At 33.5% G+C, this 14,036-nt stretch overlaps 1 protein-coding gene across 1 annotated transcript; it reads right to left on the bottom strand.

Annotated features, from left to right (window-relative positions):
- Positions 1-11,366: 11,366 nt before the first annotated feature.
- On the bottom strand, positions 11,367-13,631 carry LOC120208001 (superoxide dismutase [Mn], mitochondrial). Its single transcript, XM_039207381.1, has 6 exons — positions 13,307-13,631; positions 12,871-12,917; positions 12,643-12,768; positions 12,458-12,514; positions 12,020-12,097; positions 11,367-11,509 (listed from the first exon to the last, which is right to left on the bottom strand). Exons 1-6 carry the CDS (start codon positions 13,596-13,598, stop codon positions 11,417-11,419), a joined length of 693 nt encoding a protein of 230 aa, XP_039063312.1. The 5' UTR covers positions 13,599-13,631; the 3' UTR covers positions 11,367-11,416.
- Positions 13,632-14,036: the final 405 nt, after the last annotated feature.

Genomic DNA, 14,036 nt, shown 5'->3' with positions numbered 1-14,036 from the left:
GGTTTTCAGAACCGGATCAGTTAGCGAACCGGTCATGCTACCGGTTCACTGGTTCAACCGGTCGAATCGGTCTGACCGATCGAAAGAACCGGACGACGTCATAATTATTTAAAAAATTAAATAAAAATACCAAAAATATTTAATAAAAAATAATTTTGTATATCACAAGTCATATTCAAAGTAAGTCATAACATATATAAGTTAAAAACCATAAAATCAAGTGAAACAAAATGATTTAAATTAACTACAACATAATATTTAAGGTAAAACATATTAAATAATAAATATAATTATATAACTATAATTAAAAAATAAATTTAGGGTTAAAAAATTATAACAAAATGATATTGTTTGGTTTAATTTCTTTTAAAAACAATCCCACATGGCTAAGAAATATAGAAGAGCATCACAAAAGTCTAAAGAGTAAAAATATGAGAACAAAACAATCTCACATTGCTAAGAAACATAGAAGAGCATCACAACTAACTTCTATAAATAATAGAGGTAATTTGACATTCAAAATCATGGAGCCTTTTGGTGAGCATTGAGTGAACTATTCTTTCACTTCAATCAAGCTCGAATTTTAGGCTTCAATCAAGCTTCTAAATTTTTTTTGAGTTAAGTCTTTTTGAGTTCAAGTTTCAATATTATATTTCGAGTTTGAGTTGAACTTGATAATTTTTAGCTTGTGAGTTTGAGTTGAGTTGAGCTTACTTTTAAAGTTTTCAAGTTCGAGTCGAGCTCAGCAATACTCGAGTTCGACTTGGCTCGTTTAACAAACGACGTTGTTTGGTTTAATTTTTTTTTAAAAAAAAACAAAATTCCCGGTTTTCCCGGTTTTTAGCCAGTCCGGTTCGAACGGTTCAGTGGTTCTGACCGGTTCACTAGTAACGATTCAACCGGTTTAGATTGAACTGGACTAAGCAACGGTTCCCGGTTGAACCGGTTGAATCGGCCGGTCCGATTTTCAAAACAGAGAATATAACTGAATGATATGTTTATAACTTTTAAAGCAAAAGTAATTTGTTTGTTATTAAACTTATAATTAGGGATGATAATGGGTCGGGTTTTTTGTCGATCCGATATGACTTAAAAAATTTATATCTTACATCTGACTTGACTAGGCCTAAAAGTATATATCTTTCATCCGACTCTGACCCTACCCGTTTTTAGTGTATAAATTCAACCTGACCCGACCCGGTATAAATTAATGATTTAATTAAATAATAATAAATTTTAAGGAAATTACATTATTATCCTCGAATTGAGTCGGGTTAGAGTTTTTTCACCCTCCATCCAAATCCAACCTGACCCCATAAAAAATCGATATGACCCGGCTTGAACCCAATTTCTTTTTAAAAAATCTGACCTAATCAGATTGAATCGGATTGAAACCTGTCAGTGAAATTACCATCCCTACCTATAATTAAGTGAAACAAGAGAAGTATCTATCCAAACTAGTTAATTCAACATTAAATTAGAAGAAAAAACAACCGTCTTTTTCTTTTAATTTAATATTCCAGTCTCTACAAAAATACTAGTATTACAACAGTTAATGCTCCGACAATACTGTTTAAATTCATTACATATTGCCATAAGTTATTAATTATTGTATTTAATGTTATGTATTGTTACTATATGAAAATCATTTTTTAATATTATAATAAATAAATAACAATATATTTGAACCGATGGCCGGCTGGTAGGGGTGTTCATTCGGTTAATTCGGTGGCCGAACCGACCGAAATACCATTTTCGAATTAACCGAACTTTTTTTTTCTTTAACCGTTAACCGAACCGAATAAATTTCGGTTAATTTTCGAATTAACCGAAATTTTTTAGAATTTTTAAATTTAATATTTTTTAATTAAAAATAACAATTTACAATTAATTTAAATAATATCTAATTAATTTGATTCAAAGATTTTACATTTAGTTTTGATATTATTTTAATTAATTAATATTGATTTGGGTTTTAAATAGATTGGACCTCTTAATATAATTATATTTAAAGGTTAATTCGGTTAATTAATCGATTTCGAACCGAATTAATCGTTAACCGAATTCCAAAAAAATCCTTAACCGTTCCCCGACCGAATTAAGTCGGTGGCCGACCGAATTAACTGAACTAATTCGGTTCGATCGGTTAATTCGGTTAAAACTGAATTTTGAACACCCCTATCGGCTGGACTTGGAGTTTCTGTCTGGCGTAAACTTCTTCTGTTCCCTTTGGTTAATTCCCATTTTGAGTCCCCCATGATGCACTAAATTAAAATTCTGTCCCTATATTTTAATTGGACAAAATTCATCCCTAAACCTGAATCAAGTCGAATTATAGGTAAAGAGATAGAATATTTGAATCGAGTTTAGATCGATAAAAAATCCAGTCCAATTAGACCTATACTTATCTCTAATTTGAAAAAATAATTTAAAAAAGTATTTTAATAAAAATGTTATGTATTTAAAATAAGGGTAAAGTATAGTAATGGTCACTGAACTTTTCTAAAGCTTTCATTTAGATCTCCCAACTTTTAAAACTTACAATACAATACCCTAATATTTAGTCCGTTTGCAATATGATCCCTCAACATTTAGTCTGTTTGCAATATGATCCCCGACATAACTGTTGGGGGACCATATTGCAAACGGACTAAATGTTGAGGGACTGTATTAAAAGTTTTAAAAGTTAGGAGACCTAAATAAAAGATTTAGAAAAGTTCAGTGACTATTACTATACTTTACTCTTATTATTATTATCACTCTCTCTCCTCAAGCTTACATCCGCATTTTCTCCAATGCAACAACTCTGAACATTCTGTGAACTTTGTCTACTTCCATTAATATTGGCATTCTCTTTTTTCAGTCTTAATGAAGGGTTTCTCTCGTCCATCACATCATTAATGGCAGATGGGCTCCTCCGAATGGCACATGTTCTTCCCTCCTCTGGCCACGACATCACCCTGTCCAGTGACACAAGGTATGACGGTTGGTTCTCCATCTCTCCCACAAGTCTCCGACCGCCGTCTTTCAAACTGTGCGACGACTCCAAGTTCCTCATGTCTTCAGATTCCTCATCTTCCAGGTTGCTGCCGAGCAAAGTGATGATAACCCAGTCCTAATTCTAATTCTATTTGATCTTTATTTTGAAGAGATGTGAATCGGGACAGAGATACGAAAGGGATTAGCCACCCTAACAATCATATTCGCCACAAACATGTATTCTTTCCTCCTCGTCGCTTCCTGAATACAAACTAACTTGCCCCATCTATTAGCTAACCTTGAGAAAAAAATCTTACCAGCAATTTAGGGGGACTCTGATGAGATCTACAGAGCAATACGCCAAAGGGATGTCGTTCTCTAGAACTAAAAAGTCCAACCACTCAAACCAAAACGAGAGTTCCTCATTTTTGACCGACCATGATTCCATTAAGGCTTCCTCCGATTGAAACATCATTATGCATGAGTTCCATCCATAACCCCATCTCGACAATCTGACGTTAACCCTGTCGTTTATGAGAGCTTTCTGAACTAATTCTAAATCAAGCCAGCTTTAACTATGCTAGTCAATGAATTTCTGATCCAATTGGATTTCTTCGGAGGAAAGAAAATTCTTTCTTCCTTTATTTTGCTTCCCCTTTCAATGTCACCCAATCTTGGTGATTTATTTCCTCCAAGAGAACTGTCAACTGACCGGTTACCAACCAATATTTTCATGTACGATCTATTGTCCCTCAACCTGCCTGAAGAAGGACCACGACTTCTGGTTTTCTTCCTTCCCTTTTCAGCGTCTACGTTCACATCCTTCGTAACCTTTGTTAGAGCTCCATTGTATTTCCAAGATTTCTTATACTTAGCTTTTCTTATCGAAATCACCTAGCCATTGATCTTAGCTCCGTCTATTCTTCTGATAACATTTTGCAAGTCCCTTCCACTGGCAAATTGGATAAAAGCAAAGGTCGAGTCTGAATACCTCGGTTTGTTGTTGACAGATGGGATGAAGACTCTAATTACCTTCCCGTGATTATTGAAAAACTCCCAAAGTGTTCTCCTTGAGATCCTTCTGCTCAAATTTTTAACAAAAGTCGTCCACTCTTCGTCCCCGCGATGTGTCTTTCCCTTGCCCCCGTTTGTCATCCCATTTTTTTCTTCCTTCTATTTTGACCACGATCTGATTATAACTTATTATATATATATCATATACTAAGAGTAAAAAGTATATATTAATAGAATAATAAATTCATTAATTATATAAGAAATGATATATAAACTGTACAGGGAACTCTTTCATCTTCCTGTTTTTCTCCCCTAAGATTAAATTTTCTTAGAAAAATTGAATTCGTATCGAGTTCAAGTGTCGAGTTTTTTTATCTTATCCATGATAGTAATATATTTATATCTCATATATTTAAAAATAATTATAATAATATCTTATTTTTATATATATTTTTATTAGATCTTTATTTTACATAATAAAATTATATATATTGGATGGTTTTTATTCTAAATATCATATAGAATTTTGGATAAGATCAAGTAACGAATAGAAAGGTGAAATACTCTGATTAGATTTGAGTCGATTAAAGTTTGATCTGTCTCGGCTTGTATCCATATCTACACATGACTCAACGCATGTGTTTGCATTTTTACAGTTTTTCTATTTGTTTAAAACAATAATTGAGCATTCATTTAGCTACCTCATCTAGGGATGAATTGGGGGTGCTCGAGTGATCACATTTCTTAAAAATATTAAATTATCAAATAATTTAAATATTTTTATTGACATTCTAATTAATATCTTTAAAAAAAAAATTATAATTTTATACCGTAATTTTTTAATATATTAAAAATGTGTACACATAACCTCATTTATTCACTTTCCCCAAATTCGTCGGCTTTAAAGTGTGAAATTCATGTAGTTATGTAGATGCTTATACTTTATTTTGCTTGTTTGTATTGGTTTGTTGGATGTACAATTATTGATTCAGTGTTCATATGTACTTACCATGTATACATATACATATATATATTGAAAATAACTTATATGGTTCTTATTTATATAAACATTGTACATATTATTAAATACTCCTCTTGACCAACGAGACTACTCGACGATTCAAATCGATTTGATATTTAAAACTGGAGATGAAACTGTTGGACCCTAAATTAGCATATTTATGATGATAATGAAGAGATGGGACAAGCAACTTCAAGGAAGATGAGGTTGGAGTAACGTGGGAAACACGCTTGTGCTCACTGCTCAATGCCTAACCAAACGCATCCAATCGTGGAACAAAGCTGTCGATGCCATCTTAACTTACATCCCATTTCCTCACTTTTTTAAAATAAAACAAATAATCACGGTAAAAAATGATCTGAATTTAAATTAATTCAAATTTAATTTCATAAAAAAGATCATTACTAATTTAAAAATCGTTCAAATGAGTCTAGAGATGGACATGGGTCGGGTTGGGTCGGCTTTTTTGTCCACCTGACCCGACCTGAGAACAATGAGTCCTCCACCCAAGACCCGACCCGACCCGACCAAAATAAGTTTTCACCGATCCAATATATAACTTAAAATCTGACCCGATCCGACCCGAAATAATACAAAAATTATTTTTATTCAATAAAAACAATGACTTGATTGAAAAAAATAATATATATGTGTGTATGATTGTAATTATTCCTAAATATATAAGGTAAAATTATATATTTTTCGGGTCGGGTCGGATATTTTTCACTCTAAACTCGAACCCGAACCTAACATCACATTAAAAAATCCGACCCGACTCGAAACCGATTTTTTTTAGAAAAAATCCTACCCAATTAGGTCAGATCGGGTCGGAAACTGTCGGCTACGGATGTCATGCCCATCCTCAAATCCAATTAAAATTAATTTGTCGTTAAAAATCCTTATAAATATCTAAGATGGTCCGATTGTCATTTACCGCAATTAAAGGGGATCCATTAGACTAATACATGGAACTTGCTTTGTTTGCTCTATTATTGTCCATTTATCAATTTTCAATGCTAATTGTGACATGCTTCAAATATTTAGAAAATCATTGACCAACTTCTTCTTTACATTAATTACCATTTCAAATCTCAACTACTATCCTCTATTTTTTTTTCCAAATACAAGGAAATTACTTTTAGGTATACTGAAAGTAAAATTATTTTACAAACAAACTGTCAAAATTACATTTTTATTTTTATTTTACTTGTGAAATAAAATTTCATTATTTTATAAAAATCCTTATACATATTCAAACCTAGTATATATTTCTAACGACTTCCATATGTGACATGACAATACATAATTTCTTAATATTACGAAAATTAATTTACGTTTTGTTTAGAAGTCTAGGGTGATTATAAGGTAATATATATTTCGAATATTTTAAGCATATTAGGAATATTAACACATCATATAGATGCGATTGTTTGAATTTAAATTCTTTAGGGAAATAGCATTCTCTTCTATCCGTGAGACAACATGATGGATTCACTACGTGATTCGGATTGAATATTGGAAAGGTTCATTACAAAATAGCTCCCTTTAACTTGATACTTTTGTTGAGATTTAAACATCTAATCTTATTTTAAAGATCTAAAATTTTGTTTACTAGACTAAGAAATAGAGGTGAATTCATGAATTGTTTATAAGTATTAGTGTCAACAACCTCTATTAAGAATTCTCAGTTAACACGTTCCATCTCTCATAGGTTGCAAGTTCACTCATAGGAGCAAAATTCTCTTTCTTCTCTCCTAGACAAATGTTATTAAAAAATTATAAATATTAGTAAAATGTCATGAAAAAATTAAGAAAAACATAAATTCAAACCTAATCATGAATAAGGGTTAATAAATAAGAATAAAGATGGAAGAAGAATATAGCGAAGTCAATGTATTAGCGTGTAGAATGAGAATCAGAGCGTAAACATGCATTTTTCTCACAGTTTGATGACTTCAAGCAGCCCCTAAACTCCAACTCAACTGACTTGGTCAACTCCACAGACAACGATTCAGCCTCCCCTCTGTATATAAAAAAGTATACCCCTCTGATTCATCCATCGCCAACAAATATCACAACTTCCCATTAATGGCGACCTCCAACAAAACCCACAAATATTCTCACCTCATCACATCACTCGTCTTCTTCTTCTTCTTCTTCTTCGTCTCATCTGTTTCGCTTTCATCAGCTAGGCTTCTCAGTGGTAATCCGTCAGCCACGCAGCCAACCTTGAACCTCGGCCTTCCTGTCGATGTCGAAGGCTCCGACAAGCCCGACCAAGACCCTAAGTCGACAGCTCTGCCATGTGACCACATGGTTCCATTTAAGAACTTCGAAGTCGGAGTTCTGAGGTCCCCGACTCAAAAACTAGCCGGAAAATATGGGCCCATGTTCCTCAGCATGCTTCCCAAGGGCGGGCAGGTGCCGTCGTCTGGACCTAGCAAAGGAAGCAACGATATAGAAACCTAGGTCAACCGAGGCAGATCAGTTCAAAGCTTCATCTGCTCTCTCCTATATGAATGAATATTTTTTTTTGGGGTAGTTTTCTATACGACGATGAGGATTTGTATATAATGATTTCAGAATCATAGGGTTTTATGTACTAGTCTTTTTTATTGATTAATCTATGGATTATTAAAGAAATGCTTAATATTGTCAAACAACCTGGTTTTTTTTTAAAACTTAAATTTTTTACGACTCGGAGTTGACTTGAAATTTTTTCGAGTCGAGTCGAATTTTAAAGTTTATGTTTAAATTTAATTATAAATATTTATAATATTATTTTATTATTTTATTTCAATTTAAATAATTTTTGTATGATCACATACAATATATATATATATAACAATCTATTCCTATGTGATTTTTTTATAAAAAAAAGTACAATACATATATATATTTCTTTCATACTTATATACATATATCATAAAAAATTAAGGGACTCGACTCAAACATGAAAATTCATCCATTGATTACTCAAAATTTTGAGTTATTCGAGTTGTATTTTACAACTCAATTTGAAATTGAAATTTTTCGAATCAAGTTGAATTTATGAAATTAAAATTCGAAATCATTTCGAATCGAGTTTTTTCAAGTCGAATAAAAAATTAATTTTTCGAATCAAGTCGAATTTTACTCATCTCTAATTAAAATTGCTCAATAAATTACGTAACAGTACTATTAAATTAGGCTAACACATAGTACTTATTTACGATAATTAATTCATACACTAACAATAAATTCTTTTCATACAAATAAGATTTTAATATTTCGACAGAAAACATTAAATCTTCACTTGATTTAGGGTAAATTACCTATTTGATAACTGAACTTTCATACAATTCTTATTTTACTCACTATACTTTCAAATTTTCAATTTGCTCACTCAACTTTAGGGATTGAACTTTTTAATCCTTGTGTCATTATTTCATTAACAGCTCGTTGATGTGGAATATTTTAATATTTATCATGCCACATCAGATTCCCACATAATTAAAAATAGATGGATATTTATTAATTATCTCTTGGTTCTATTTAAACTTTAGAAACAAAATCTCTAACACTAAAACATTAAAAAAACTATCATGGAAAAGGGAAACTGGATGAAGAAGAAGAAGATGGAATCAATGGCTGAGACAAAGTCTATTCCGATCTGTAAGTGTGGAATTTCGACGATACTGAAGACGACATGGTCGTATGATAACCTTGGAAGGCGGTTTTTCAGAGGTGACAACTATAGCAATAGATGGCGCAAATCGTACAATTTTTCAATAGTATGCCCCACCAATGACTCCTCTTGCGAACGTTCATGTGCTTGGTCTTTTAAGAATAATTAGACCAATTGAACAAGAAAGGAAAAATGAGAGACGTAATTGGATATTTGTTATGATTTTGACTTTATTTTTCTACATTTTGTCAAGGTAATTGATATTTTGTTAAGAGTTCTAAAATGTTGGATATTTTGATGATGTATTTGATTTGGGTACTTGAAGTTTGATGATGGTAAGGGTCATCAAGGTTTGATTAAGGGTTATTTGCAGTTTGATAAGGTTTTGTGAATTGGGTACTGAAAGTTGAAATGTGTTCGGGTGCTGAAATGTTAAGAATATTTTGTTAAGTTTGAAATGTTAAGGAAATTTTGTTGAGTTTGAAATGTTATGTATTTTGAATTGTTATGAATATTCTGTGAACTGAACATTAATTGAACAACATTAGACAACAATTGAATAAAATACAAAGCAAAACAACTTTATACATATCCGAGTAACAGCTAATAATATTCACCAGCAGCCTCTACCCTACTAACAACTTTGTAAAATAAAACCCAAAATAAACAATTATATTTTTTTACAAAAAGTAATATTCACCTATAGGCTTGACCCTATATGACAAAGTTGTTTAACCAAAAAAAATTCTTGGTTCATCTTCAGTTCCACCTGGGCCTCTTTGTAGTAGGATCTTCTGTCTGAGGTTGGATGGTAGAGCTTTGTTGAAAAGGCATCATCCATCTAACTGTCACGCCAGAGTGTTGTTTGTTCTGACTCTCTTGATGAAGTTGGCTTGGACCATCCAGATTGGATCTTATTGGTCTCCTAATCTAGAAATGAAAAAAAATCATACAATATTATACCTAAAATTATCAACCATACACATAAATAAAAATTGTTCTATTTCTTACAGGTAATTTGGCATATCTGTTTACTTGTGCTTGAGGTTGGGTGGCAGAAGGCATCATCCACCTTACTATGTTGATTGATTTTCTGAGTGTTTAGGGTCACTTGTTGCTGGTTTGGAGCTATTGAATTGGATCTCACGGGGTTTTTTTCAGCTGGTGTTGCCACCAATTTGTCCCCTACATGACCTCTTATTATGGCATGTATTTCTACATTTTTTGCATGTCATGGTAACCCCTCTTCTATCCATTTTTCCTATTTCTATCAATGGTTCATCAACCTTCCTTCTTCTGTTCTTTTGAGGCCTACCAGGAGGGCTTCTAATTATAAAGGGTAAGATGGGCTCAAGACCAATTTGTTGAGTCCATTACTTTAGACCTCTAACGGGTCTGATGATGTTTACATAAATATTCATTTGAGTTTCTTTAAAATAACATCTGCTAACATAAGATCCATGTCTCTCATGATTCATCAGAATAACAATTGCATGATGTATAGTTCATTAGAAGCATTTGGGGCATATGTATAATTTTAATTCCCTGTGATGGGATAATTATATCTGTTTATGGGTATGTATAGTTCATTAGAAGCATTTGGGGCATATGTTTGTCCAATGCTATATGCAAACGAGCTTGGATTGCGAATCCTTATAGGTGGTGCTGTGAGGGAGGCTTCTGTGCTCGGCTACAGTGTTACTCCACTTTTTTCATACTACTCTTGCCATGGACCTGTTTTCAGAGTCTTGCTCCAAATGAATCGAGGGAAGCTACCGGAGAAGTGATGTAATGATGACAGTGTTAAAATCTGTATCTTTTTAGTCTTCTTTTAGTACTTATCTGATGTTTTTATGTAAATGATAGGGATTATGGTTTCATCTGCTACTGTAATCGCGCTGTGGAAATTCTCAAGCATTCTAATGGGGTAAACTTGGTCAAATCAGTTGTCCTTGCAATAACACGATAAAAGTATGATCTCCTTTAATGACTTGTGTGCATTTAATTTTGGTTTTGTGCTCTCTCTCTCTCTTTCTGCAATGTAAAAAATTGTTCAATTCTATAACTACTTGAGCAGGTGTATGCTAAATTTCTGTTGATTTTTGTAGGATGCTGCATCACTTGCTGTGTCAGCCCCTTCGTGGACAGGACCTCTTACAGTGGAAATTATATCATGGAAATGTTAAACTTGGCTGAGTAGTGGGGGTGGGTGTGCAAAGGTGCAGGGACTGGTCTAGAAAAGCTGCTGAAACGGATGTTGGAAGAAAGAGACCCCAAATTACCATTTGGATATATCAAACTGGATGAGGTCCCTCCCAAGGTTTATCTCCCCAAAACATATGCTCTTATACTTAAGTTGCCTGATGCTCGGTAATTATATTCACTTCAACTTTATCAGGTGGCAAGTCGTGCAAAAACCGATACTCCTTCCATAAGTTCTATCATGAGCGCCCTTGACAAGGTATTCGAATTATATGGTTTTCTTTAGTCACTAGCATTTGAACTAACATTGATCAGCTCCGGAACCTAGAGGGTGAAGAAAAAAAACCCAAAAGCAACGGCCAAGTGCAAATACATCACAACTTCAAGTTTTAAGCATAAAGTTTAATATTATTAATACTCGTACAAGGCATACACTAAGAAAAGTAACTCCGAATGTACATCATTCTCTTATTCTTCTTATTACTCTGTTTGCCATTGCCAACCAAACGAAGTATCTCTTAATTACATCAATCTCAAGCACTTTCTTTCTCGTACACTCCATTTGCATATTTCCAATTGATGACCTTCCATATGTTCTTCAGGTAATCTGGTCTAACATTCTTGTACTGGCACCAAAAAAACATAAATTACAGGAACACGTTACAAGAATATATATATATATATATATATATATATATATATATATATATATATATATATATATATATATATAACCAGAAATCAAAGAAAAATATTCACAGCAGATGTCGTCATTATAACAGAGAAACGAATAAGCTAAATTCTAGAGAGAAAAAAATCCAACCCCTTACTCCTGTTTACCCGTATATATAAAAAGAAAGATATACGATCGAGATTCTCTTCACTGGAAACAAGATATATGATGCACTCATAAACTTATTTATGCAAATGAATAAAGTTTACTGAACACGACAAACCAAAAAAGATTTTACATGTATATATTTCAAGACTAAAAAGGGTAAAAGTTACGTAAATTAAATCAAAGGATCATTGATGTAACAAGGCTACTTTGGCATTGTCTTGATCTCCCATATACATATACTGATCTTTGATTCACATTTGAGCTCATATTATAACAGCAAAGTTTGAAAATTTACCTGTAAATAATATGCATGCTCCCAAACATCTATCCCAAGCAAAGGAACTAAATGTGCCCCTTTAGTCACAAGTGGGTCCTGCAGCAAAGATTTCATAATTATAGTAACATGTATAAGAATCTTCTCAACTTGTAGCTTTTATACTCTTACTAGGGAGTCTAAACTTGACATGACTCCAATCTTACAGAAACCTAGTACAAGTGTTCTCTCTTGAAAAACTCAAATCATAGGCCAGTAATGTAATGGGCAAAACCCTGTTACATAGTGCATCTTCTAGAGGCCACAACTCATATAAGATATTCTCAGTTATTAAGTAAGTCTACCACCAGAGAAGAATAAGCAGGGGCATAGAAATAAGTAGATTCACATTCAAGTGAAAAGGCCAAGAAGTCCCATAATTGTTCACGGATGACTTTACACAAAATATCACAAGCATACCTGATTTGCAGTGGTTTCGATCACAAGCTTCTTCAATTCCTTGTCCAGCCCAAGCCACTGTCAAGACAAAAAGTAAGCAAACAAGAGAAGAAAGTGTAAGCAGTGATAGATGCAAACCATTCATGATTAGAAGCCCAAGGAAACAAAAATGAATAAGTGAACCTATAACAAAAAAAATCACTGACCACCCAACCAGAACCTTGCAAAGCAGCACCCTCAGCATTGATCTTCTGAATCAACGATTCCAATGAGCCAAAGTTAGTATCAATTGCCCAACCCAAAGAACCTTTTGGAGGCTCACCTCCTTCTTCCTGTCATGTAAATGGAATAAGGTAAGAGGCAATCCATTTCAAAGAACAAACTTCATTAGATATTACTAAGATTTGAAAAAGGATTTCAAAATATAAACTTACCCGAATTGGGGCAATGTTCTGCCAAAAAATTGAGTGGTTGATATGACCTGCACGAGATAACAGTCATTCAACATGAAAGGGACTGAATGTAATCGCTAATTGAGGATTGGAAATGAAACAAAATGATGACCAAGGCTACAAAGAACCATCCTAGTTACTAAGAATCATCCATCAAGCAAAATTGAGCTATGCCAGTATCTCATATCATTCCATCTAATGGAAATCGTAATAAACCGTATAATATTCATCATCCAAAACAATAATAAGGTTTTTTAATCACTTGCCTTTTGCTAATTGCTAAAACGTAAAATCAATATCTCTAATCATTTCAAAGGATTACATTCTTAACAGTTACTAATTCCAAAAATCCTACATACTTCCATACCCCTATGCATCAAGCAAGTAAATTAGGGGCATAAAATATAAAAAAGTTTACCTCCGCCGTTGAACTTGATGGCGCTTTGCAACTTAGCGACGGTAGAAAAATCACCTTTCTGGATAGCCTCATGGAGCTGCTCCAAAGCCTTGTTATAGTTAGTGATGTAAGTTTGATGATGCTTCTGGTGATGGAGCTGCATAATCTCTCCACTGATGGCAGGCTCCAATGCGCCATAATCGTAAGGAAGATCGGGAAGCGAGAAGGTCTGCAAGGCACGAGACTGAGTCAGCCTCGTCGAGTTGAGACCCAGGGTTAGGGTTTTCCTGGTTGCTAATGACCGAAGTGCCATTTGGAGACGCTAAGATTCTTTTTCCCAAGTAGATGTTACTAGACAAATGCAGCCTGCAACACTGGGGAGTTTATATAAGGAGGGGAAGAGCTAGCGTAACACGCCGGTGGAGTTATCTATATTGAAAGTATTGATATAAATTTGGGTAAATATACATTTTGGTACCTGCATTTTGTATAAGGATTAATTTGATGATTATACTTTTCTTTGTCCAATTAAATACGTAAAGTTAGATTCTTAATTCAAATTGGTATTTAAATTTGGTAAGAGCGCAAGGTTATTAACCTTGTGGTCGTGAGATCGAGTCCCACGGTGGGCAATTCATAATTCTGACTGTCGGAGGTGTAACACCCTAATTTAGGGGTTAAAATTTAAGAAATTATAAAGTGGTAAATTTAATTAGTACTTTTGGAAGAAATTGGGAATTAAATTGTAAAG

This window comes from Hibiscus syriacus, unplaced genomic scaffold (genome assembly GCF_006381635.1).
Source record: "Hibiscus syriacus cultivar Baekdansim isolate YM2019G1 unplaced genomic scaffold, ASM638163v2 tig00015498_pilon, whole genome shotgun sequence".
Taxonomy (NCBI): Eukaryota; Viridiplantae; Streptophyta; class Magnoliopsida; order Malvales; family Malvaceae; genus Hibiscus; species Hibiscus syriacus.
Note: the sequence above shows the minus strand (reverse complement) of the source record. Positions and strands in the feature narration are given on the sequence as shown.

Excerpts from the sequence above, each read along its gene's own strand:
- LOC120208001 (XM_039207381.1), bottom strand. The coding sequence starts at position 13,598 with ATGGCACTTCGGTCATTAGCAACCAGGAAAACCCTAACCCTGGGTCTC. Across the intron at positions 12,918-13,306 it reads CATCAAGTTCAACGGCGGAG|GTCATATCAACCACTCAATT; the intron begins GTAAACTTTTTT and ends TATCTCGTGCAG. Across the intron at positions 11,510-12,019 it reads AGCATGCATATTATTTACAG|TACAAGAATGTTAGACCAGA; the intron begins GTAAATTTTCAA and ends TTTTGGTGCCAG.